The sequence below is a fragment of the Labeo rohita genome, chromosome 5 (genome assembly GCF_022985175.1).
Source record: "Labeo rohita strain BAU-BD-2019 chromosome 5, IGBB_LRoh.1.0, whole genome shotgun sequence".
In the NCBI taxonomy this organism is placed as follows: domain Eukaryota; kingdom Metazoa; phylum Chordata; class Actinopteri; order Cypriniformes; family Cyprinidae; genus Labeo; species Labeo rohita.
The window spans coordinates 11,751,103-11,777,193 of NC_066873.1; the positions used below are offsets into that span (position 1 = coordinate 11,751,103).

General features: G+C 36.3%; 1 protein-coding gene across 1 annotated transcript; it reads left to right on the forward strand.

Moving 5' to 3' along the window:
* Positions 1–795: 795 nt before the first annotated feature.
* Positions 796–24,688, forward strand: castor2 (cytosolic arginine sensor for mTORC1 subunit 2). The gene is made up of 9 exons (XM_051109416.1): positions 796–1,221; positions 7,452–7,522; positions 8,242–8,435; positions 13,932–14,064; positions 18,474–18,597; positions 18,978–19,088; positions 20,387–20,469; positions 23,005–23,099; positions 23,187–24,688. The coding sequence occupies exons 1-9, from the start codon at positions 1,109–1,111 to the stop codon at positions 23,250–23,252; spliced, it is 990 nt and encodes a 329-aa protein (XP_050965373.1). The 5' UTR covers positions 796–1,108; the 3' UTR covers positions 23,253–24,688.
* The last annotated feature ends 1,403 nt before the right edge of the window (positions 24,689–26,091 follow it).

Genomic DNA, 26,091 nt, shown 5'->3' on the forward strand with positions numbered 1-26,091 from the left:
GAGGGGGATTATTCAGACGCCAGATAATTTTTTATATTTTTTACAAGTGGGTGCAGGATGCTACAGTTTATTTATGTAACTGAGGATAGCAAAATAAACTGTGACATATCATACCCCCAAATTCTTCACTATCAGTAAAACTTACAAAATTTAGGACCAAAAATTATTCAGACACTTTGACCTGACCATGTTTTGCTTAAATGTTTTTTCTTTAATTGCTAATGCAACTTTTTTACACCACAGACTGAACAAAAGTAAGCATTGCTTGGTAATTGATCGACAAAGTATTGATAGTCGTGTAAATACTGTCATACTAACAGTTTACTAACCTTTCTATCAAAGTTATCTGACATTATCAAGATGAATTTGTTCTGACAAAGTTTAACTCTTGAGTTCTTCTCTCATTTCCAAACTCCAGTGAATAAACTGTGATAATGTGAGAAATGTTAAAGGTTTCTGAATAAATTTCGGTTTGACTGTACAACCATTCGTTGGAGGGAGGGAGAGGATGCCTGTCAGTAACAAATCTGGGCCCTGTCCAAAATATAGCCCTAGTTGCTAATTTTAGTTTAATGGAGACGCTGCTTAAAATTTCGTCAAAGATTTTGAGATCATAACATTTTATGTTAAAACAAGATTAAATTAAATGCGACTTTAAGCAAATATGACTACATTTTAAAATAAAAAATGTGTATCGACGAACTTTGTGTGGCTAAACTGCATTTCCCAGTATGCACTTCCTGTATAAGTCGCCCCGCCCCTTTTTTTGAGTGACAGGTTGTTTGTTTCACTGTTACCAGCTGCTGGCCCATTCCAATCCTTGTCGGAGTGGAAACACGGGGGCCGACAGTCCTCTTTTTTCTCCCTTCCCGTTTACCTCGTTGTGCTTTCTTTTATTTCACCCCGCTTTACTCTCTTTCTCTCTTTTCCTCGGCAGACAACTTTTCCTTTTCTCTCCCCTCCTTTCCGCTCCGTTTGAAGGTTTTAAAGCCCTGTCCACAAGCTCTAGTTATTTATTTATTTATTTATTCTTTCTTGTTTTATCAAAACGGAATAGGCAGTTATATATATATTTTTTAGATGTACCACAAATGAGAAGACGCAAAAGATGGAGCTGCACATTTTAGAGCACAGTTTAAAAGTAGCAAGTATAGCGAAAGAGGGCATCCAGATTTGCACTCACGGATTAATCAAACTAGCTTTCCTGCCCTCTAAAACAAGGTAAGTCGCTTCACGAATTAAGTTTGCCTTGTGGTAAACCTGCATGTACTGTCTACTTGAAGAATCTGACGCGGAATTACATTAGCTTACCGCTACGCACCTCTTACGTGAGGCAGATGCAGTTCCAGCACTTCTTTACGTTTTTTAATCCAAATATCTATTTGCTCCGCGTAAGAGGCGCATGACATCATCAAGCAAGCGGTCATGGGTGTTTTGTTTTGCGGCAATGATTGTCTGTGCTGTTGCCGAAGTTCATTCGACGGTAGAGGGGTGTGTTACGTGCTCGGGGTTGTTTTTCTTCTTGTGCGGCGGTATAAATATACGGAGGGGGATGTTGCTTTAAATCCCCCAGTCTGTGATGTTCAATGCACGATCACGTATTCAGCATCACGGCTTTGATACAGATGAAGGGGCCATCCTGATGACTTGACGTGAAGCTTATCCTTTCGCTGCTTTCATCAGAAACTGACCTGTTTTGATCAGTTTGACAGAGATCCGTTTAAGCTGCACGCGCTGGCGCTGGTGGAAACCTGTAAACAACTGGAAGAGGAGGGAAAAGTTGTGGCCTGAGCATGATTTGCATGCATTTGCTGCATAGGCTCACTGCCTGCGAACAGAAATGTGTTTTTGCCACCTTTTGTGTTTAGCAATGCACATTCATTCCTGCTCTATCTCATACTGATGCACCCTCAGATGATGGTCTTTGTGAAAGACCATCTATTCATAGCCTCAAATGCCCCCTTGCTGTGTTTGCGCACATCTCCAACCCGGCTCCGGAGTCTGAACCTCAGGGAGAAACATCCTGCTCGGTCATTTAGTCTCGTTAGACTGTGGACACACACGCACAGACACACACACACAGGCCTCTAGCAAGAGTTAAAGTGGTTAGTAAGGCAGAGTAGGTTGTTTTCATGTCTGTGTCTTGATTAAAAAATTCAGCGGTTTGAATCAGGGGCCTAATTCCCCTCAGGCCTCTTTTATTTTGCATGTTTACTTGCTCCTGCGTTCGGAAATCTCATTTTCCAGAATGCTTTATTGGTTCTATGCTTGTAATGGCTGTCATGTTCAGCGGATTGTTTTGAAAAGCTCTTGCTGCATTCAAGAGACTGCAATTAAGCAGTATCACACAAGTAAGCATGATAGCTATTGGTTTTGACAATTAAAACAAAACATCAGTCGACAACTGCAAGTTAGACATGTTTGAATAGGAAACTTTTCTTTGGAGATCAAAGCTGTTTTGTCATGACTCAGAGCCTGGAACAGCAATGATGACATCACCTCTGATCGAAAGGGAAAAATACTGAAATTCGCAAAGTAACGTCTCAGCAAAAGCATTCAAGGTCTGCCTGCAAATGCAGCGTTATTAATTTGCGAATTGAAATTTATCACAGTAAAAAGCTTTGCAGCTGGGCTGTTTTGAATATTCAGGTTGTGTTTGCAGTGAGCAGCATTTCTTCAGGGTTTTCTATTGTATCCAGGGCTGTATATCTTGCCCAGCAGGCCATGAAATCCGTTTTAAGAGCTTTTTTTTGGATATGAATGCAATTTCATGTAGAAACAGCATTTTTGATATGGCTTCTTTTCTGATTTTGAATCTTTAAATTGATTCTGACTTGGCAATCACTTTTATGCTGGGGGACGGGGGAAACACTTGTTTTTCTGTCACAGAGGCACAGCTTGAATCAACTTATTTAGTAGCTGTTTGTGAAGTGTCTCAGAGTGATGCAGAATGCGCACAACACGAGGGGAGCTCTGGAAATAGTTGCTTACAGTTAAAAACATTGTTGCCAGCTCTTGGGTTGTGCTGGCTCACTGTTTGTCCAGCAAGATATAGAGGAAGCAGTTTTTTTTTTCTCTCACTAAGTTAACCAAATGCAGTGTCACCATTAAAACTAAACAAAACAAAAAAGTCTTGTCTGAGTAATCTGTATCTGTCAGTGGGGTATGAAAAGATGTTTTCCCTTTTAATTAAGTGTACTTTCCTGGCTGCATTTCTATATTTTTTCTTGTTTTAATCATAAACTGACTTCATTTTGGTCAGTTTCTCAGAAAACAGGACTGGGGCATGTCAAGACATGTCATTTTCATTCTCAATGTATCTGGATTTAAGAACCATCAATAACATTTGCACTGAAAAACAAGACAAAATTACTAAGAAAGGACATCAGTTTTTGCAGTGATCATAAGGAACAGTGGAAATTATTTCCACGTTAAAGTGAAAGGTAATTGAGGTCCGTTGGGAGTTGTAATTTCAAATGTTAAAGTGTTGCTAAACTTATTGTCTGCTCCTTTGCTGAACACATAGGCATGTTCCCTTTCATTTATTGCTTAAATTGTTTTTACTTAAGCTTAAAAGGATTTAAAAGTTATACGTTTAACTTTAAAAGCTGCAGTAAGTCTAGTGTTTAAGCATTACAGCCAACATAAAAACATAAAAACTGACCCTATTTACTCTCATAATAGTTGCATTTGGTCTTTTTGTACAGAATACTTTGCACAATATTCCAAAGACAAAATGTCTTTGTAATGCTAAATTTAACTTTTAACTTTAAGTTTTAAATTTACCTTTAAAAACCTGCAGAAACCAGAAGCGTTACAGCCAACATACAAAATAAAAATTAAATAAAAACTGACTCTATTTACTTTCTTAATAGTTGCATTTAGGATTTTTGTACAGAATTCTTTGCACATTATTCCAAAGAAAAAATCAAGAGTATTAACTTGCTCTACCTTTAAAACTCCTTTTTGGCTGACGTCAACAAGATTGAATGTTTTTTAACTCCTCCAACCACCTGGCTCTCTTTGTAGTTTGTATCGTATAACAATGCAATCAATTCCCAGTGAATTAAATCAAGTACAGGGCTACATTCTTTTCATGTGTTTCAGAAATACATAATGATACAAGGAGTAAAATAGGTTGCAAATCATTTTGATTTAGTTTTTTCTTTGAATGTTGATTTTAAAGGATAGTTCATAGCACATAGGTTGGGTTTTTGTTAGTTTTTTTCCTTTTTTACTTCTTGAAATGCCTTCATTTGTGTTTTCCAGAAGAAAGAAAGTCTTACCGTTTTCAATCAACATGAGGGGGGGGGGGTTTTCAGTTTGGTGTGAACCAAATGCGCATGTTATGTTGTCTGTAATCATTAAAAAAAATTGCTCTTATGCTTCAGTGGCTTTCACTGGGTGATGTTATAGTGTGTTGTTTTTAGACTTCAGGTAAGCAGTCTTTATTTCTAGAAACATTACTGGATAAACAGGAACAGCCATGTAATAAATTCAGGGTTTTTTACCTAAATATGGAGTTAGGAAATGAAAAGGAAGCGGTGAATGTATTTTTAGATAAACTGCTGGAATCAATAATTATTTGGTTGTGCATTTGAAAATAAGATTCAATGCGTGTGTCCTTAGAGACCTCAGGAACGGTTGTTAGGAGCACATTTTTAAGCAAAGGCTCTGAGTGCGTGAGTCATAGCCTGTTGAAAATTTACAATGGAGATGTTTTGTTGCTCTGATTTAAGGGCATAAGACCTTCCTTTCCTCTATGATTATTGCTTTGCTTTTATTGCTCATCTCAGGACTCGAATTTATGTAGATCCATCACATCTCTCCTCGCTCGGTGACTCAAATTCAGCTCAAAGCTGAATAAATTCCTTGTCCTGCAAAAAGGTGGATGTTTGTGTAGAAAAAATTAGCAAGTCAATCCGTTGCGCAGCATCTGAGCGTTTTCTATTAGTGCTTTAAATAATAAAACAATTCAAGCAGTACTTCATTAATACTATACTCAGACGTCTACGCTTCAGATACCTTTCTGTACTGCAGTGCTATGTCATTTCACTTCTAGGCTCAAGGGGATTTTGAATGATCAAGTGACACAGCACCAGAAATGTCCGACAGCTTGCAAAAACCTTGAAAAAAAAATCACCCCCTTCCCCCCCAGCACCACTTCGGCAGTATCAGATAAGATGCTGCTTTCCAGAGTGAACAAGTCGCCTGCTTTCCCCCCAGAGGCAAAATGATACACTATGTGGGTGGACAGGCCCATAAATAAGGACTCCTCTTACCTGGTGTCTGGAGCCGTTTGGGGCGCACAAGCAGCGTTATGAGCCAGCTGAGGCTGCCTGGCATTTGTGCAGCAATGTATGTTGGCTTATGTTTGCACAGGAACATTCAGCACAGATATGTTTTTCCTGTTTTGTCATCTTTTGGGGAAGTGTGAGAAGCTGATAAAATCAGCATTTAGATGAATAATTTTATTCCTGAATGATTAATTTAAAGCATTTGATAAAAGCTTTTAATTTGATATGATTATGACATCAAGGTTACATCCTCCTAATCTCATACTAAAGAAAAAAAAAGTGTTTCTTGAAATGAAAACTACTTTAGATTTGGCATAATCCTTCGTTATTAATTCCTAGGGGGGGGAATTATTTTAACAGTATCTTATTAAAGCAAATAGGGTACGCTTTCTGCCGTCTAGGTCTCTAGCGTGTCAAAAAAAAAAATAAATAACCAAAACTCTGTTTGCCTCACGGACATGAAAAATATATCTATAGAAAATGTATACTTTTAAATGAACCAATTCAAATGGAAAACAAATATTTTCAGATTATGTAATCTGTATGAAATGTGCACGTCCAATGTGGAGATGATGAGTCAGTGTTATCGACTTCATCACTGCAGCTGAAAATATAGAAAATGCTCATCAATTAATTATAATAATGTTAAGGCAGTCTTCTTGCTGTTTGTTGGGAAAGAAATGCCAAATCATCACAGTAACTGACAGTTTCTGGAGGTAATTGACAAATATTGCCATGCCACCCCAGATAAGGTCATACGGTGCTACTCCTCAGAAACCTAATAATATTTATGAATTTATCATTCACAATATTTGCAAAAATATATATAAATATATTTTTTTAAATAATGATTAAGATATTTACAGTTACATATTTTAAGTGTAAGGAAACTTTTTATTTCATGGTTACACCACATGACATTTTAGAATAATTAAATTTAAACTTTTCTTGAAAGTTTATGTTTTGTCACAAGTTCTTTTTCTAAGTAGTTTTTTGGTTTCCTGCAGTTGGTCTTGGTTATTCTTCTGTCTTTCATGTCCATTCAAAAGCGGTGCACTAAAGTCTATAACTTCAAATCCCTAAGCCTGAGCAATTGACTATCTGATATTTATCAATGAATTGATATTTACAAAAATGACTTTTTCCCTTTAAATGAGACAAATACCTCTTTTTGCAAGATGTAATATAAGTCTCAGGTGTTCCCAGAATGTGTCTGTGAAGTTTCAGCTCAAAATACCCCAAAGTGTTTTGAGTAGAGGCAGAAACATGCCGTTTTCATGCATGTCTCTTTAAATGCAAATGAGCTGCTTCTCCCCGCCCCCTTTTTCAGAATAGGGCTGTGCCTTTACAGTTTGTAGCTCAGGTACTCTGCTAAAAAACATCAGTTTGGTTTTGATTATCTTTTCTATCACTCTGAAATCATGCTTTTTGTACTGAAATCAACCATAATAGTTTTAAACTTCTGATATAGGGTTTTCTGAGCGCACACATCCAAACAACACACACAGAAAGCTGCTGTCACATGGCATGTGAGTACTAAACAAAGTTCCTTTCATGTCTTATTGCGCTTAAACTGTCAAATACAGACAAGTTTGTTAAAAATACATATGAGTTACAAAAACAGTCGGTTATGTCTGTGAAGGTGAGCAGCTGAGGCTGGGACTCTGAATAGTGTTCTGTGCTTGTCTGTACACACCGTTGGCTGGAAATGTCAAGATTAATGGGCGGTAATATTATAGTAAGATCCCCTTACCACGTCACGAGGGGGGCACTGGGGACTTGACTGTAGCACTTAAGCACAGAAAAAGTCCAGTTTTTATGTATTCCAATTTTCGTGTATTCAAGGGTTGTGGAATTTTTTTTTTTAAGTTTCTACGATGTTCTGGTCCATAGATATGAATGTTGCTTGTTTTTTTTTTTAAGCTTACAAAAGTGATATCTCTCCCATTCATGTCTGTTCAATAATGCGTCAAAGTTTAATTCTTCAAATCCCTAAGCCTGAGCAATAGACGTGCATGCAGTCTGTGATCTCTGTGAAGCTGAGTAAATTGATGTTCATAGAAGCTTCTCAGGAATATGTTATTAACTTCTATTCATTACTCTGCTCCTTCTTGGCTCATAATTTCCATGTCTTTCTCTCTTTGCTCTCTCCAGATGTAAGTTCTTTAGTTTAACCGAAACTCCGGAGGATTACACCATTATTGTGGATGAAGATGGCTTTAAAGGTAGGTCTTGTGGTTACTCTTTTACTAAGAGTGCACTGGGTTTAGTGCAGCGAGGCAAGATTAAGTCATGTAAAGTATCACCGATTCTCTATAATTCCTTGTAGCTTGACTCACTGCCAATGTTTGACCACATATTGCTCCATCCGCCCCCCCCCCCACCCACATTTCCATTATGGGTTACTAGAGGGTAAGCTGTCAGTGGCTTTGGTTTTGTGGCTGATTGAGTGAATCCATGTCATTACACACTGGTTACCAAGGTGAAACCCGTTTGTAGCCATAGATACCAGAAGCTCTGTGTTGCGAAATGGGTACAGGTATTTTAAAATTCCTGAAAGTTTATGGGTTTGTTGACAGCTTTTCCAGCCATATTTCTTCTGGAGAATTATAAATCTGATACACTAAAGTGGTAGAACGTTTTTTTGATTGGATCTTCCCCAGAATTTCCATCAAAACCACCTGCAACAAATCATCAAATAGCAAATCACATCAATGAAGCCTATTGTTTTTTTTACAAATGCTCTTTAAAATGCACAGTCCTAACTTCCTGTTTCAGTAGCAACATTGACACAGGAAAGAAAGCTGTGTCATGATTTCATAGGGTCTGTAAATCCTTCATTTATCAAAGTAACTTTAGATAAGTTGAGCAAAGAGTGTTCAGAGTGTCTCATTCATTACTTCCATATTTTTTTACACTCTTGTTTTTCTGTTGTCTGTTTCAGAGCTGCCAGAGTCTGAGTATCTCAGTGTGGCTGATGCGACGTGGTTGGCTCTTAACGTGGTGTCCGGAGGAGGAAGCGCTACCAGCTCTCAGCCAATCGGAGTAACGAAAATAGCAAAATCAGTCATCGCCCCTCTGGCAGACCATAATATCTCAGTGTTCATGCTATCAACATACCAGACTGATTTTATATTGGTGAGTGTCACAGATGCTTAGGCTATCCACCTTATTTTCCCCATAAGAGTGGGTGCAGCCATTTGTAAATTTTATGGGTCTGGCGTCCAGCTGTTTTTATCTGTCCAAAATGCTTTGCTGCTTGATATTGCCAACTGGTGTGTCTTACCATATTATTTTAATGTATTATTTTAATTATGAACATACTGGTTTGTAGTGCAAACAGTTTTACCGTTTACTGCACATTGTTATTCTTCTCATTATTTCACTATAGCGGCTAATAAACCAGAAGTGTCACCCATAGGCTTACTTCCACGTTGAAAATAAGGTGGATAGACAGCAAGAAATGAATGCTTTATTATATTCCAGAATTGTGTACTGTTTGCATTTACACCAGAACTAAAGTTTACAAGGGTTTTTTTTATGGAAACATCATTTATATTTGCTCTACAAGACATAAAACATGCATAAACCTACTATTTTACAGTTTTTGCAGTTTTAGTGAACAGTGTGATCAAACATTACTGTAGAGCTGTTCACACCACAAGTGCTTAGGATTGTAATATTTTTATCTAGCTCCAGAATTGGTGCTTTTAAACCCTTTGCGTTCTGTGAACATTGGTTTTCTCCCCTGCTAAAAATGTAAAGCGTTGCACTAATGGTTTTGAAAAAAAAAAAAAAGTTATTTTAAAAACACTAGTGCAGAGACGCATGGATAAGCAGCATAAGAACTTGATCATTTTGTCTAAACACTGTAGAAATAAGAATGCAAAAATATAAAATGCATTTGACTCTGGCCATTTAACTAAATCAAGTTTGTGTCAAAAGTAATGGCACCTTTACACAATGTTTTTTCATCTGCATTTAAAATTATTTTAGCATGTTAAGAGCATTTTATCATGAACAGTCTTCTAACTGGAATTGATCCAGACCTGTTCCCAGAGGGCTAGTGTCCTGCAGAGTTTAGCTCCAGCCCTAATTAAAAACACCTGAACCAGCTAATCAGAATTTTTAGATTATGTTGGAGCTGGCTGAAGCTAAACTCTACAGGACGTTTGCCTTCCAAGGGTGAGATTGGACGCCCATGAATTTGATCATTGCTGGTGTAGATGGGCAAGAAAAGATACTTTGAATTTACTAGTAGTTAGGATGGTCATTTGGTTTCTGCTAATGCTAAAATGTTTTTTTTTTCCAGTGACCTTATGTGCTATACATATTGTAGGTGTCTGACTGTAAAAACAATATGCTAATAGTCTGATTAAACAGCAGATTTTACCTTTTAATATTCATATCAAATTTGACTCAACTTATGAAATATTTTGATGTTTTTTGGAGAAATAGTCTCAGACGCCACAGCTTTGGCTCAATAACTTAAAGGGAGAATTCACCCAAAAATGAAAATGCTGACATTAATTACTCACCATCATGTCGTTCCAAACCTGTAAGACCTTCATCTTCAGAACACAAATTAAGATATTTTTGATGAAATCTGAGAGCAACCGAAAGGTAGTACGGACATTGTTAAAATAGTCCATGTGACATCAGTGGCTCATCAACAGTGGTTGCATCAACAGCACCACATGCATGCGTTGTTGTACTCTCATGAACGTGCATCAAAGACTGGCACGGAAGAGAAGAAATTGTTGAATGAAGTTATTTTTGTTTTCTTTGTGGCTTCATAAAATTAACCACTAATGTCACATGGACTATTTTACCAATGTCCTTACTACCTTTCTGGGCTTTGAATGTGTCAGTTGCGATGCTGTGTATGCAGGGTCAGAAAGCTCTTGGATTTCAGAAAAAATATCTTAATTTGTGTTCTGAAGATGAATGAAGGTCTTATGGGTTTGGAACGACATGAAGGCGAGTCATTAAACACAGTATTTTCATTCTGGGGTGAACTATCCCTTTAATCCTTGATGACTATTTTGCGTTTTTCTTTTGTAAAGTACTACTGCTGTCCACATGGAAATGTATAACTTATAATTTCAAAAAAAATATTGTCCAGACTGGGATAGAAAATGCAGAGACTTTTGTCAATTTAATTGAACACCCCTGACCTAGATAAAGTCCGTGGGAAGAGTTTTGTTCGCTCTTGTGTGGTTCACTTCACTTTTGTCTAGTACGGCATTGCGTAGAATCAGCTCTGAATTATTCTGTAGTTCACACTTCCTTAGACAACCCTCATCACTTGAACTGTAGGAAATGATATGAATCCACACACAAAGAACTAAAAATCAATATAAGGATAAAAAAAAAAAGAATGCTATATCCTGAGAAAAAAAAAACGCAGAATATACATGACAAACACAAACCAGTCTATTATGAAAGCTTGTAAAAGAACAAGCCCTGTGATGTGTAGTCTGAGTAGGTGTCATATTAGTAAAGTACAGATTCACAGCATCTCCATTTCATTGTACGTTGAAACTGTCCTTTCATGGCATATGAAATTGTCTTGTTGTTGATCAAACAGCATAAGTTATACATACAGCAAATCCTGTACAAGTCATCACTTCTTCTTTCCTTTAACCAACCCATGTACCATAACCACAGCCAGCTGCTGTCATCTCAGCAAATTTCCACTTTGTGTGTGTTTGTTAATACATGCCTAGTCTATCATTGGTGGCACGGTCACCAGAGCTTGTTTATGAAAATAACAAGAAATGTGGGAGCGATGGTAATCTGGGGGTAGTTATGTAAAGAGGATCAAGCCTGTGGATCAGCAGCCGCTTGCTGGAATTTACCGGAAAGTTCACGTTCCACACCAGCTGCTCCCAGCCAGAGGAATAATCACAGAGCTTTATAGAAAGAGAGGAGATGACCTGCCTCCTGTGCTGGGCCACTGGAGAGGCCATTTCCTTCTCATCCTCACCCTGTCCTTTGCTCTTGGCCTGGTTACTCAAAACTTTAAGAGCGATTCAGAAATACCCGTCTGTATCCGGACCATCAGGCCTAGAGCACACAGATGTCTCCTTCATTTGGATTACTTAAAAAAAAAAAAAAAAAAAAAGAGAGAGAGAGTAAAAGAGAATATTGTCTTCCAGTAAAGTTGTTGTTGGGTTTAAACTTTCCAGCCTTGGGAAATACTCACTGTTGTGTAAGGCTGAGCTAAACAGTTTTAAAAATATGTCTAGATATTATATTTCATCCTCAGATATTCAATATCTAAATATTTTTATTTTATTTATTTTTTATTTATTATAAAAGTTTAATCATCATTTCAACCAAACAACCACTGTTACTTTATGCAAGAAATAAATGCAGCAAAAATATATTTTAAATATTCAAACAGTGTTTTCACTTAATGAACACTGAAATGATTTTTAATAACTTTTATAAATGCGCACAAATATATTTTTAATAAAATACTAACGTGAACGTTTTTGAGGAATGATGCAAACAAACTGTCGAATCAGTTGTCTTCAACAGGCAATTGAAGTGATTCACAAAAACGTCAAACTTATCAACTGCAGTGCTGTTTTTGTTACTTAAATTATTTTTTTTTACTAAATTAAAACAAGAAGTAATGATTTTTAATCATTTTTGTAAATGCTCACAAATATAAAAAAAGAACATGTAATGTACACTACCAGTCAAACGTTTTGGACAGTAAGATTTTTAATGTTTTTATTTGTTTGTTTGTTTGTTTGGTTTTTTTAGAAGTCTCTTCTGCTCACCAAGCCTGCATTTACTTAATCCAAAATACAGCAAAAGCAGTAAAAATGTGAAATATTTTTTACTATTTAAAATAACTCTTTTCTATTTGAATATATTTTAAAATGTAATTTATTCCTGTGATCAAAGCTAAAATTTCAGCATCATTACTTCAGTGTCACATGATCCTTCAGAAACCATTCTAATAGCTGATTTGCTGTTCAAGAAACATTTTTATTATTATTATTATTATTATCAATATTTAAAACAGCTAAGTACATTTTTTCAGATCCAAAAGATCAGCATTTATCTGAAGTAAAAAGCTTTTGTAACATTATACACTATACTGGAATGATAAAGAATAATAGAAATTAATACTTTTTATTTAGCAAGGATGCTTTAAGTGGATCAAAAGTGATGATAAAGACATTCATAATGTTACAAAAGATTTCTATCTTAGATAAATGCTGTTCTTCTGAACTTTCTATTCATCAAATAAACTTGAAAAAATTCTACTCTACTCAGCTCAACATAATAAATGTTTTAAATAAACTAATATTCTGATTTGCTGCCTTTATTTTTGAGTTCTGAAGGATCATGGGACTGGAGTAATGATCCTAAAAATTTAGGTTTGAAATCACAAGAATAATTTACATTTTAAAATAGCTGTTTTCTATTTGAATATATTTCAAATAGTAAAAATATTTTAAAATTTGACACTTTTTGCTGTACTTCGGACCAAATAAATGCAGGCTTGGTGAGCAGAAGAGACTTCTTTAAAAAACATTAAAACTCTTACTGTTCAAAAACTTTTGACTTTCTGATTCTCAGAACTCTAATTCTGTGTTTGATACTGAAGTTTAACTCAGACACACAGCATACAGCACACAGCATAAACCTAATAGCTGAATTACAAGCATATTAAAATAATAGCAATATTTGTGATTTGCTTACTTTTATGGTGCCAGCAAAATTAAATTGTACCTTATAAATTATAATTATGCTTATTATACAGTACATATTGTTATACACTGCCCTTGTATCTGTTTAAAATGTTTGCTCTTGTTAAACTATATTTAGTTTTCTGATGAGATTGTAATGGTTAGATGTAAACCTTGAAAATGTTTAAATTCTCCAGAGCTCTGGGGCTCGTAAAATAGTCCAAGGAAACTGTATATCCATGGATAGCTACCCTTGAAATGCTGTGCAGCGCTTATTTTGTGCACCCATCAGGGCCTCACTGAAACACTCTGAATTTCATCTTAATTGGTTGCTTAAGACGTTCTTATGTATTGTTTTCACTGTAATGTATTCTGGGTTTGGTAGTGGTGTTTGAAATGCAAATGAATGTTCATTTGTGATGTGTTTGAGTCAGCTGGTTTTGGTTACTGAAGAAAATGGCAGAAGCAGAGTCTAAATTAAGGGTTTCTACTTGTGCATGTTTGTGTTTCTGTAGATGAGCTGTATTGAGCATTCATACTGTTTTCATAAATTGAAACGTCTGAATGTCTCTGCCAGAAATGCAAAAACATAAGCTAGATAAGATTTGTGCCTGTACTCTGTTCAGTTCCTTACTGTAGAAGTAGCACATCCTGATAACTTGCTTGGTATTTCTCATCTGTGCTTCAGATACCACAGTACATCATGAGTGTGTGTTATCTAACAGGGTTTGGCAGTGTCCACAGACAATTTTAATGGTTTATGATTTTTGTTGTTTTTGTTTTTGTTTTGTTTTTTGTTTTTTTTTTCCCCCTCTTTGAACAGCTAGCTCACTTGTAGGTTTTTTTTTTTTTTTTAAATTTATTTATTTTATTTTATTTTTTTTTAACTAAATGAAAACTAACTTCTGCGTTCTGTCCATAGGTTCGAGAGAGGGATCTGCCCATGGTCATGCACACGCTGTCTTCAGAATTCACTCTCCTGAGGGTTGTCAATGGAGAAACTGTTGCTGCCAACAGTACTGGAGTCACCAATGGTTTTGTCAAGCCTAAACTGGGTAATCATCTGTCATTAGTCTGAGGGTGTGTCAACACATGGCATTTTATGCATTTGCAGTACCAAGTTGTTGAGCGGCTGGCCACACACTTGAAGAGATTAAAGGGGTCATCGAATGCCCATTTTCCACAAGCTGATATATTTCTTTAGGGTCTTAAATAAAAGTCTATAACATGCTTAGGTTAAATAGGCTGCGTGTTCCTTTAAATGCTAATGAGCTCTGCTCACTCTGCCCCTCTTTTCTGTGGGGTGACGGGCCGTAATGTTTAATTAGCCGCGAAACTTCAAAATTAACGCATTAACGCAGGCGATTAATTTTCCCATTTTAACGTGTTAAAAATATATAACACAATGAACGTTATACTGTGCTCGTAGCGCCTGTTCAAGTGCACGCACAAATATGCCGGTTCGCGCTGTGTTAGTCTATAGCCTATTAAAGAAGTCCACTTCCAAAGCAAAGATTCACATATAATGTACTCACGCCGTTGTCATCCAAGATGTTCATGTCTTTCTTTCTTCAGTCGTAAAGAAATTGTTTTTTGAGGAAAACATTTCAGGATTTTTCTTCATATAATGGACTGATATGGTGCCCCGATTTTGAATTTTCAAAATGCAGTTTAAATGCGGCTTCAACAATCCCAAATGCAGTTGTAAATGATCCCAGCCGAGGAAGAAGGGTCTTATCTAGTGAAACGATCGGTTATTTTCATTAAAAAAATACAATTTAAATACGTTTTAATTTCAAACGCTCGTCTTGTCTTGCTCTCCCTGAACTCTGTGTATTCTGCCTCAAGACAGTTAGCGTATGTCGAAAAACTCTGATTGTATTTTCTCCCTCAAATTCAAAAATCATTTCAAAATCATCCTACATCACTGCAGAAGTACTGACCCAGTCTATGCAAAGTGAACATGCAAAGAAGATCAAACACCCTTAACAAAAAAGGCAAAACAGTGATATAGGATGATTTTGAAGTTGAGGAAGAACATGAGATGGGAGTTCTTCAACACATACCCTAACTGTCATGAGCCGGAAAATAAAAGTCCAGGCAGAGTGAGACAAGACGAGCACTTGACATTAAAAAGTATGTAAATTGTATTATTTTTATGAAAATAACCGATCGGCTGGGATTGTTTACAACCGCATTTGGGATCATTTGAAGCCGCATTTAAACTGCATTTTGGAAGTTCAAAATCGGGGTACCATATCAGTCCATTATATGAAGAAAAATGCTAAAATGTTTTTCTCAAAAAACATAATTTCTTTACGACTGAAGAAGGAAAGACATGAACATCTTGGATGACAATGACAGTACATTATATGTGAATCTTTGTTTTGGAAGTGGACTTCTCCTTTAAAGTGCTGTATCATATTCGAACTCAAATAAAACTAGTAAAAAAGTATGTAGTTAGTCGTAGTTATGTCGTCAGTTAAGTCATGAAGTTACAAAAAAGGGGACTAAAGCTGCCCTAAAATTGTGCATGTAAGTGTTTATTGTTTAAGAGTCACATTTAAAGCAGTGTCAAATCTGGTTGAAGTTAACCAGAGGCAGATTTTAAAGTAACAGCAGCCAAAATATCCTAATAACCAGATGCTGTGATGTCTGTTAATCAAAGAACAAAATTTAAAAAAGAGGAAATCAATAACTTTTTTTTTATTTAATTTAGATTTTAGTGTTTGACAACTTTATTAAATTTGGCTATATTTTCCTGCTGAAGGGCATATAGCTATATGACAGTTATTATAATGGGTTTATGTGAAGATTGTTTTAAGTTCACTTAAATTACAAGTCTAATAAATGTTAAATCGAAAGCTCTCAATTCTACTGTAACGTTGAATGGCTGTAGTCAGTGGTTAAATATTAGGAAAAAATTCAGAGACAGAGACAGTTGGTATCAGTGATAATTTCCTTCAGTCATAAAGATGTCATTAAACAAATATCAAAAATATACTTCCTTTATGTTGTTTCTACATTAATTTGAAGATTGAATGTGAAATTGTTGCAATATGAAAGTATAATTAAAAAATGTTTGGTGGGATTAATTTCAGAAAAAATGTGCAATTTAATTAGTTCATTTTTTTTAAAATCGATTAACGCCACTCGTTCAAACAAGATGTAAAAGTGAATTTTGCACCCGATGACCCCTTTAGGACAGATTTTAAGCACGATTTGTGCATGTGAGCCGATTTGAGGCTTGTCACAAATTATCTTTTTTGTTCAAAAAATTCCGCTATTGTGTGGTGTCATTGAGATTATTTAACTGCTCCTAATCAAAACAGAGCGTCCCTGAACTGAAATAGTAAATATCAAACATGGCTGCAATTAATGTGATATCCAATGAGATTGAGGAAGTGTCACCTACCGGATGCTGCGTGCTTTTATAGCTGGAGCTGTCAGCCACAAACATGCCACTGATGTATTGACTGAGAAAGAACATTACCATATTCTTTTTCTCATATTTTCTTTTTCACTGTACAACAAAACACGTGCCAGGAAAGCCAGCTGACAACGTTGATTGTCCTCCACGTGTTTTTAGTCTCTAGTCACATTTGATCTTCTGAGTCTCCGTGAAATGTCGTATCACTGTGAAATAATTTCTACAATCAACAAGTGTGTGTGGTCTCGCTCTGTGGTCTAATCATCTAGTGTGCGCATTCCGATGATTATAAGGCTAAAAATCAGTTGAAACTGTCTGTGTGTCTGTGGTTTCCCATGGTTTTAAAATTGGTTAAGATTTGAAAATCGTCCAGGGACCCAAAAATGAAAATGTTTTCATCATTTACTCATCCTAATGTCATCACAAAACCTTCTGTGGAACATAAAAGATGATATTTTGAGAGGATTTTTTTTTTTCTTCCCCAATTCAATGGTCACTAAAACCATTTGGTTACCAACATTTTTTTAAAACCGAAAAAAAGAGAGAAAATTCAGGTTTGGAATAACTTGTGATGACGGCATTTTTTAAAAATATTTTTCTAACTTGAATGTGCGAGGCTTCCAGTGTCAGTCTTTTCCAATTATTTTACTTGTACAAAAAGAATCTTTTATGCTGGTTTATGTCACAAACTGGAGTTTATCATATTATTTATTTATCATAATCATGAACACACTGGTCTGTGGCACAGATAGTCTTACCATATACTGCGCCTTGTTATTCTTCTAGTTATTTACCAATAGCATGGTGGATCCATATAAAGACTTGAGACTTAGATTTATCACACTAGGCAATCCGATCTGTGCAACACCTGTTAAAAGTGTTTATGGTGTAGTTAAGCATCAGCCTCTGCCTGTCACATTTGACTCAATTATTGGTGAGCACTTTGAACATACTGTATAGACAGACTTTTTAATATTTTTCTGTACTCACTGGTATGTTCTGTATTCCAGTGTCAACATGCAACCGGTTTGACCCTTCCTTAATAGATGTTCCTGGTATTATTGTGCCTAAGTTGGCTGTAACCCCCATTCAGATCTGGCTTTCTGGGATAAAATGGCCACGTTTCATGATCCAATCAATTCCATATAAACTACCTGTCAAAATTTTTAAACTAAGATTTTTAATTTTTTTAAAGAAGTCCCTTCTGCTCACCAAGCCTGCATTTATTTGATCCATAGTACAGGAAAAACGGTCAAATTTTGAAATATTTTTACCATTTAAAATGACTGCTTTCTATTTGATTATTTTAAAATGTAATTTATTCTTCAGTGTCACAAGATCCTTCAGAAATCATTTGCTGTTCAAGAAACCTTTTTTATTATCAAAACAGTACATTTTTTCAGGATTATTTAATCAGTAGAAATATCTAGTATTATTTATATATATATATATATATATATATATATATATATATATATATAATTTATTTATTTATTTATTTATTTTGTAGAAATTAACTTGAAAAGATGCTTTAATTGATCAAAAGTGATTATAAAGACATTTATAATGTTACAAAATATTTCTATTTCAGATAAATGCTGTTCTTCTGAACTTTCTATAAAGAAAGCTGAAAAAATTCTACTCTGCTGTTTTCAACATAATAATAATCAACGTTTTTTGAGCAGCATATCAGAATATTAGAATGATTTCTGAAGGATCATGTGACTGGAGTAATGATGCTAAAAAAATCAGCTTTAAAGTCACGTGAATAAATTACATTTTAAGATGTATTTAAATGAAAAACAGTTAATTTAAATAGTAAAAATATTAAAAATTTTTACTGTTTTTGCTGTACTTTGGATCAAACTAATGCAGGCTTGGTAAGCAGACGACTTTAAAAATCTTCAGAAATCTTACTGTTTAAAAACTTTTGACTTTAAACAGCTTATAGATTCATTCCTTCATGAAACATCCTGACTGACAAAACCAGCTGAACATTTACAGCGTGTAATCAACTGTTTTTCTTTTTCTCAGTCCCCCGGCCAATCATTCACCCTCTCTCCAGCCCCAGTAACATGTTCTGCGTTACCAGCCTGGACCCCGACACGCTGCCCTCGGTGGCCACGCTGCTCATGGACGTTATGTTCTACTCGGGCGGGTAAGAGCTCCACGCCGGGCCTCTCCTCCTGGCTCACATATGGCAGTAACCAAGAGCCATCTGCCAGATCTATTAGAGAATGATGATAATACACACAGGTCGCTGTAGGGAGTGCATTATGTGACGACAGGGGAGAAAAGACTGTAAACAAAATGAGCAGTGTGTATTTGTACAATTTTCCTCATCCTTATAGTCGCTGAACTTGTTTACTGCTCAGACAACTGGCATCAGGCCAACAATTAGAGGGAAAGATCAGATCAGAGTTGCCCTTTATCATAGTCCACCTCCCATTTTTCACCATTCCTCGTGAAAGCATCAGCTGAGTTGAGCTGTAATGAAGCTTGTGTAATAACAAGAATCCTTGCTGCGCTTCATTACAGGGCGAAAGAGACTGGGGGGCAGACTGAGGATTCTGGACACATCCGCTTTTTCTCCTTCTCCTTGATCGAGGGCTACATCTCTCTAGTTATGGATGAGCAAACGACCCGGAGGTTAGACCACCCAGCCTTGCTTCTAACACTCTATTAATGTCAACATGAAAACACAATTAACCCCATTTACTTTCTCAATACACACCCCTGGTCTTGTGCATGAATCATCAGTGCATGCTATTACAAAGGAGAAAGGGTTTGTTTTTGAAACGGCTTTCATCAAAATATAATAACTTTCTTTCCTGTTTGGCTGACGTCACCTACTCCACTGTTATTTTCCAACCGATTTCTTCCAGCCACCTGTAACACTTGAAATACATTTTTTCCAAATACTCCCAGTTCATAAAATCTGGAAAAGTCACAGGGATAGTTCACCCAAAAATGAAAATTGTCATTGTTTACTCACCCTCATGTCATTACAAAGTGATCAGTGTTTAGATATGAATAAAAGCCCAAATTAAATCAGTTCATCATTTAAAGTGATCGCTACAGACTTTTTAAAGCATCAGAGTTTTGGTATTGTGGACTGAAATCTCTCAGGTTTCATTGAAAATATCTTCATTTTTGTTTGAAGACACAAAGAGCCGAAAATACATTGTTTAGGTCAAAATTATTATTTTCTTTTATGCCAAAAATCATTAGGATATTAAGTAAAAATCATGTTTCATGAAGATATTTTGTAAATTTACTAACGTAAATATATCAAAACTACACTTTTGATTAGTAATATGCATTGCTAAGAACTTTAATTTGGACAATTTATAGGCATTTTTTTTTTTTTTTTTTTTTTTTTTTGGAAGCCTTAGATTCCAGATTTTCAAATAATTGTATCATGGCCAAATACTGTCCTGTCCTAACAAACCATACATCACTGGAAAGCTTATTTATTCAGGTTACACATATGAAAGTATAAATATCAGTTTCAATTTGGTTTTGTGGTCCAGGGTCAGTCTTATGGGTTTGGAACAAAATGAGGGTGAGTAATCAATAACGATTTTAGTTTTTAGGTAAACAGTACGTTTAATAGAAGTACAATGGCTTGCAAACATATTTTCATGTTGACTTTAAGGAACTGAAACATTCATTTTGTTTATACACTGCAATATTAGACCCGCATGGGTTGAGAAGTGCATTTCTATTTTCTGACTCTGACACGTAAACTTTGTCCGTGGCGATTTTTCATCAGAATTTACCCACTATTTAAAAATACCACTGTCTTTTAGCTTGAAGCTTGTTGAATCATCATGTCTGTGTGGCTACAATGTAACTTGCCTGATGAAAAGATTCTGATTGCATGTAGAGTATCACAGTTTTGTTATCATTGCATATGGTTTACACACTGCTCTTTTTTTGATCAGGTTTCCAAACAACGTCCTCTTCACCAGCGCTTCAGGAGAGCTTTGGAAAATGGTCCGCATCGGAGGACAACCCTTAGGGTTTGGTGAGTTCAGGCTAGAGCTCTGTAAACAGCCTGCTGTTACTATGAAAACGAGGATGGCCACAATATCTAGGGAATAGAATTAAAATTTTCCTTAACTGTAAAAAGTTTAAAGGATTAGTTCACTCCAGAATAAAAAATTCCTGATAATTTATTCACCTCAGTGTCATCCAAGACGTTCATGTCCTTCTTCAGTCGAAAAGAAATTAAGGTTTTAAAGAAAAACATTTCTGGATTTTACTCCATTTGGTGGACCTCAATGAGGATCAGCAGGTTTAAGGTCCAAATTGCAGCTTTAAAGGGCTCTACACAATCCCAGCCAGGGATTAAGGGTCTTTTCTAGCGAAATGATCTGTTGTTTTCAAAGAATAAAAATGTATACTGTTTAAACAAATGCTCATTTTGGAATGATCACGCATGATGTAGGCAGAAGTACTGTCCCAGTGTTTACAAAGCGAACATGCAAATAAAGTCAAATGCCCTTTAAAAAAAAAAAAAAAAAGGTCAAACAACAATATCGAAGTTGGAGGAGAAAATGAGAAAATTTTTCACTGGGTCAATACGTCAATCTACACCACGCGTGACCTTTACAACGTGATTATGTAATGCATGAAGTCATAGATTCGAGTTAGAGCAAGTGCAAGACAAGCATTCGTGGTTAAAAAAATTATGTAAATTTTCTTTTTAGAAAATAACTGATCGTTTCACCAGATAAGACCCTTATTGTTCAGCTGGGATCATGTAGAGCAGTGTTTCCCAACCTTTTTTTCTGCTGCTGTCTTGATAAGTAAAAATCCCAAGGCACACCACTAAGGGGAAAAAAAATGGAAAAGGGGACTTTTTTTTTTTTTCCCCAATAATTAAACAATGCATCATCAGAGTTGGTATTTTGGCTTTATAAATGATCAGACACTTGCACTTAACATTTTCTGAAAATCCTACTCAAATGGAGTTAACAAGGTTTTTGATGAGCAGATGAAAGAGATATGTTTTTTCTTTTTTCTGTCATTAGAGTAGCCGCATCTGAGGCAGTAAATTAATCACATTTTCATCAATTTACAAAGTTTATTGTAGCAATATGGCCGCACAGTGTTTCTTGTTGTTTAATACTTTTGGCCAAAATCACATGGTATAAAGGATGAACTGCTATGCACAGGATATGGCACGTCACGGCACACTAGTAGGGAAACATTGGTGTAGAGCCCTTTGAAACTGCAATTTGGACCTTCAACCTGTTGGTCTCCATTGAAGTCCACTAGATGGAGAAAAATCCTGGAATGTTTTCCTCAACCTAAATTTCTTTTCAATTCAAGAAAGAAAGTCATAAACATTTTGGATGACATGGAAATGTTCATTCTGGAGTGAAATAATCCTTTAAGGCGCAGTCACATTTAACTAAATTTAGTGGATAAAAAACGATCCATTGTTTATTGTTGATAGTATAGTGTGATTCATAGTCACACAGAAGTCACTTTTAGACCAAGCAGTTGTCGGTTAGTCAGTGTGGCGAATATACATGGGGAAATGTTTTGCCTTCATGCGAAATTCCCTATCGTGTGGATTCCTTTTGAAATGACTGGATTTTACCTTTGAAAATTCACCAAACAACAGTAAATGTTACCTTAGAGGAGATGTTCACTTCCAGAACAAAAATGTACAGATTTATTCACCCCCTTGTCATCCAAGATGTTCATGTCTTTCTTTCTTCAGTCTTAAAAAAAAATTGTTTTTAGAGGAAAACATTTCTGGACTTCAGTGGGGCCTGCAAGTTTGAACTTCAAAAATGCAGTATAAATCCAGCTTCAAATGGCTCTAAACGATCCCAGATGAGGAAGAAGGGTCTTATCTAGTGGAACAATTGGTTATTTTATTTAAAAAAAAAAATAAATAAATAAATAAAATTACAATTTTTATGTACTTTTTAACCACAAACGCTCATTTGTCTACTCTCTGCGCCATGTATGCGAACTCTCGGGTCAGTGTCTAGGGTATGTAAACTTCTGCAGCGATGTAGGACAATTTTGAAGTTGGAGAAAATGAGATGGGAGTTTTTTGACATACCCTAACTGTATTGACCCAGATTACAGAGAGTTTGCATTTGCATCACATAGAATAGACAAGAAGAGCGTTTGAGGTTAAAAAGTTTATAAATTGTCAATTGTTTTATTTTATTTATTTATTCGTTTAATTATTTTTTTCTTTTTTTTTAAGAAAATAACCAATCTTTTCACTAGATAAGACCCTTCTTCCTCGGCTGGGATTGTTTAGAGCCCTTTGAAGCTACATTGAAACTACATTTTGAAACTTGTGGGCACCATAGTAAAATTATAGAATGTTTTCTTCAAGAAAGATAATTTCTTTACAACTGAAGAAAGAAAGACATGAACATCTTGGATGACAAGGGGGTGAGTAAATTACCTGTAAATTTTTGTTCTGGAAGTTCCAGAACTTCCACTTAAATGCACAAACTACCTCAGAAATTCAGCCACCACATCCTCAAGCTTGATTTGGTTTACTAAGTCCTCTGTCTTTCATCAGATGAATGTGGCATTGTGGCTCAGATATCTGAACCGCTGGCGACCGCTGACATTCCAGCCTATTATATCAGTACCTTCAAGTTCGACCACGCTCTGGTGAGTTTGAGCACCTAACACAATATCGCCAAATATTCATCTAGCAAAGGTAAAGTTTAACACCAGCAACATCTTGTGTCCACCCAGGTTCCTGAGGAGAACATCCAGAGCGTGATCGGAGCCTTGAGGACCAATGAGAGCACAGGACAGTGAGACTCCCTGCGATCAGATAGGAGTCCCTCGTCCCTGAAAACATTTAGATTTCTTATGTCAAACTCTTAAAAGTGCCAAGAGCTTACCTGAGGACAGCTTCTGGGGGGAGGAATTTGAAGGAGAATGGATAAATGAGGGGGGGGACTCTATTATTGCAGTCAGTATTGAGCGACAACATCACTTCCTGTCCGTATCTCGCAAAAAAGACAACCTAATCCCCTCCCACCTCTACAGGGACCGTGCGATGGTGTGAATCCAGTGTTTTTCTTCTCTTCTTTCTCCCCCACCCCTCTTATCCACTCCTCCTCCGCACATCATTTTACCATGGCAACAGGGCTTGGACTTTAGCTACCGATTCTTAAGACGTTGCAAATAACCATTATGTATTAGTGGCAGGTCCTCTTCCTAGAGGACACAGAATGTACTCCAATGTTTCTCGAGATTTATTGCTCCCCCTTCTCGTTTCCCTCGCAGTGCCAAGACTCGGGGCATAAACAGCCTCCTTGTCTAAAAACGTGATGTTTTTGGGATGCAATTTGATGGTTCAGGGTTGTTATTGTTTTTTTTTTTCAGCAAAATGGTCCAGTCACAAGTTCAGTCTGTGAAAGAAGCTTTTCACGCTCGTTCGGAAAGTTTCCCGTTTTTGTTTAGAGGTTTTGTTTCTTTCCCCTCACCTCAATCCTATATTCACGTTTTAATGCCAAGTCGCCTGGTAATGAATTAGTAGTTGTTGTTGCTGTTGTTGTTGTTTTTGCCTTCAGAGTACAATCAATGGTTTTTCTGTCCGCCTGGCAGAGTTGGCAACAAACGTGCGCGGAGATCAGAATGAAGGATTCAGGTGAGGTGAAACTGTTTTTGTTCACATGCACTTGTTCAGGTTCTACACACATACAAGTACATGAATCGTGCAGTTTACTGTATACTGTTTTTCAACTTGTTCCGGCGAGGACGTCGCTTTTTGTTTCTGCCCTCGCGATCGGATGAAATGTTTCTTTAGTCTTCACCACTACTCGCAACGCTGTCTCTTCATTCACAGAGGAACTGTTAGGGGAAACCTGTCGTTTGTTGAATGTTAGTTAAGGTCAGGTGTCGCAGACACTGGCGTTAGTTTAGGCCTTCAAGCTCCCCTCGTCTGCACTTTATTTAAGGTCTATCTTACAGATCTTACTCTTCTGATGTGAACTAGCGGGGATGAGTATCTTCCCCTTTGAAGGAGTCTCTTTTAGAAGGGGTCACTTGTTGCTCTTTATACAAGGATGGGTGTCTTTTTTCCGCAAGCTTTTCTTCTATCAGCTCTGAAGCAGAAAACCATATATTTATCAGTGTTAAGAAGGGGTGACCTGTTTGTTCTCTGACAATTAAAGACGTGAAACAATATATTTTTTCAGCTTAGTTTGTGTTTAGGTTTGATTTTTCAATTGTTACTTTTTTTTTTTCCACTGTTTGAACCATGTTTTCTTAAGCATACAGTGGGGGTTTACACCATGCGGATTGCTAGACCATGTGCCAATTGAGGATTTATCTACACAAGTTTATGAAGATATTTAGTCATATCTGTGATTTACAAATGATTTCTGTGGGATGATATTTGCTGAAGCTACTTCTAACTACCCGTACAAATGATTGATTTGGAGAATTTGTTGATTAAACCAGCTCAGACACCAGAAAAGGTCATGACTTGATTACTTTTGTTTTTACCACCATTTTTTCTTCCTGTTTCTTGACACTGTGTAGGTCAGAAACTGTCCCTTTATATTTGCACATTAAAGAGGGTGACTTTCAACTATTTCCTTCTTTTCCCTCAGAATGTATACTGCTTTATAATTGGTACTATAATCTTGTGATCTATAAATACAGTTTGGTACAAATAAAGCATGTACTTGATTCTGAAGGATACAGGAGTTTCAATATAACTTCAAACTTCATTTTCTCTCACCGAAGTGGCTCTGGGTTAGTTAGGCTAGTTCACCTAAAAATAAAAATTAGCCCATTATTTACCCACTCTGCAGGCATGCTTGGTGTATATGACTTCCTTCTTTCAGACGAATGCGTTGAATGCGTTATATTAAAAAAATTACCCAGGCGTTTCCAAGCGCTATCATGGCAATAGGCAAGTGTTTCTCTTCATCAGTCCAAAACAAGTCCAATAAAGGCCTCCTGTAGTGAATCAATGCGTTTTTATAAGAAAAATATCTGTATCTAAAACATAATCACTTTAATTTATACATGGAAGCTGCTCTGGAGGGATGACGTAGCACCAGTCAGTCTCGCACAAACCAATGTTTGTTTACAGGAGCAAAGGAAGCAAACTTTCTTTACTTCAGCAAAGAAAGAAGTGGTGTATATCAAAATCCTGACATTTTTTCTTTACAAATTCTCGTTCTGAACTTCTAATTTGTGACCGGCGCTTTGTTTACCTTTCTACATCTGACGTCATACATCATCCACCCAGCGCTGCTTCTGTATACGATCAGTTGGCGCAAGCTAGATTAAAGTGATTCTTGCGTTTAAACGTGGATATTTTTCTTACAACAACACATCGATTCACTTCAGGAGGCCTTTATTCAAGTCTGTTTTTGCATGTCTTCATTTAATGCAGCCAAAAACAGATATTTTTAAAATGATCCATTAATGGGTTACTCCACCCATTAAAAATAAAAATGTCAATCACTTAACCCCATATCGTTCCAAACCAATAAAAGCTTTGTTTGTCTTCAGAACACAATTTAAGATAATTTGGATGAAAACCGGGAGACTTTTGACTGTCCCATTGACTGCCAAGTAAATACCACTGTCAAGGCCCAGAAAAGTATGAAAGACATTGTCTCAGATGGACTAT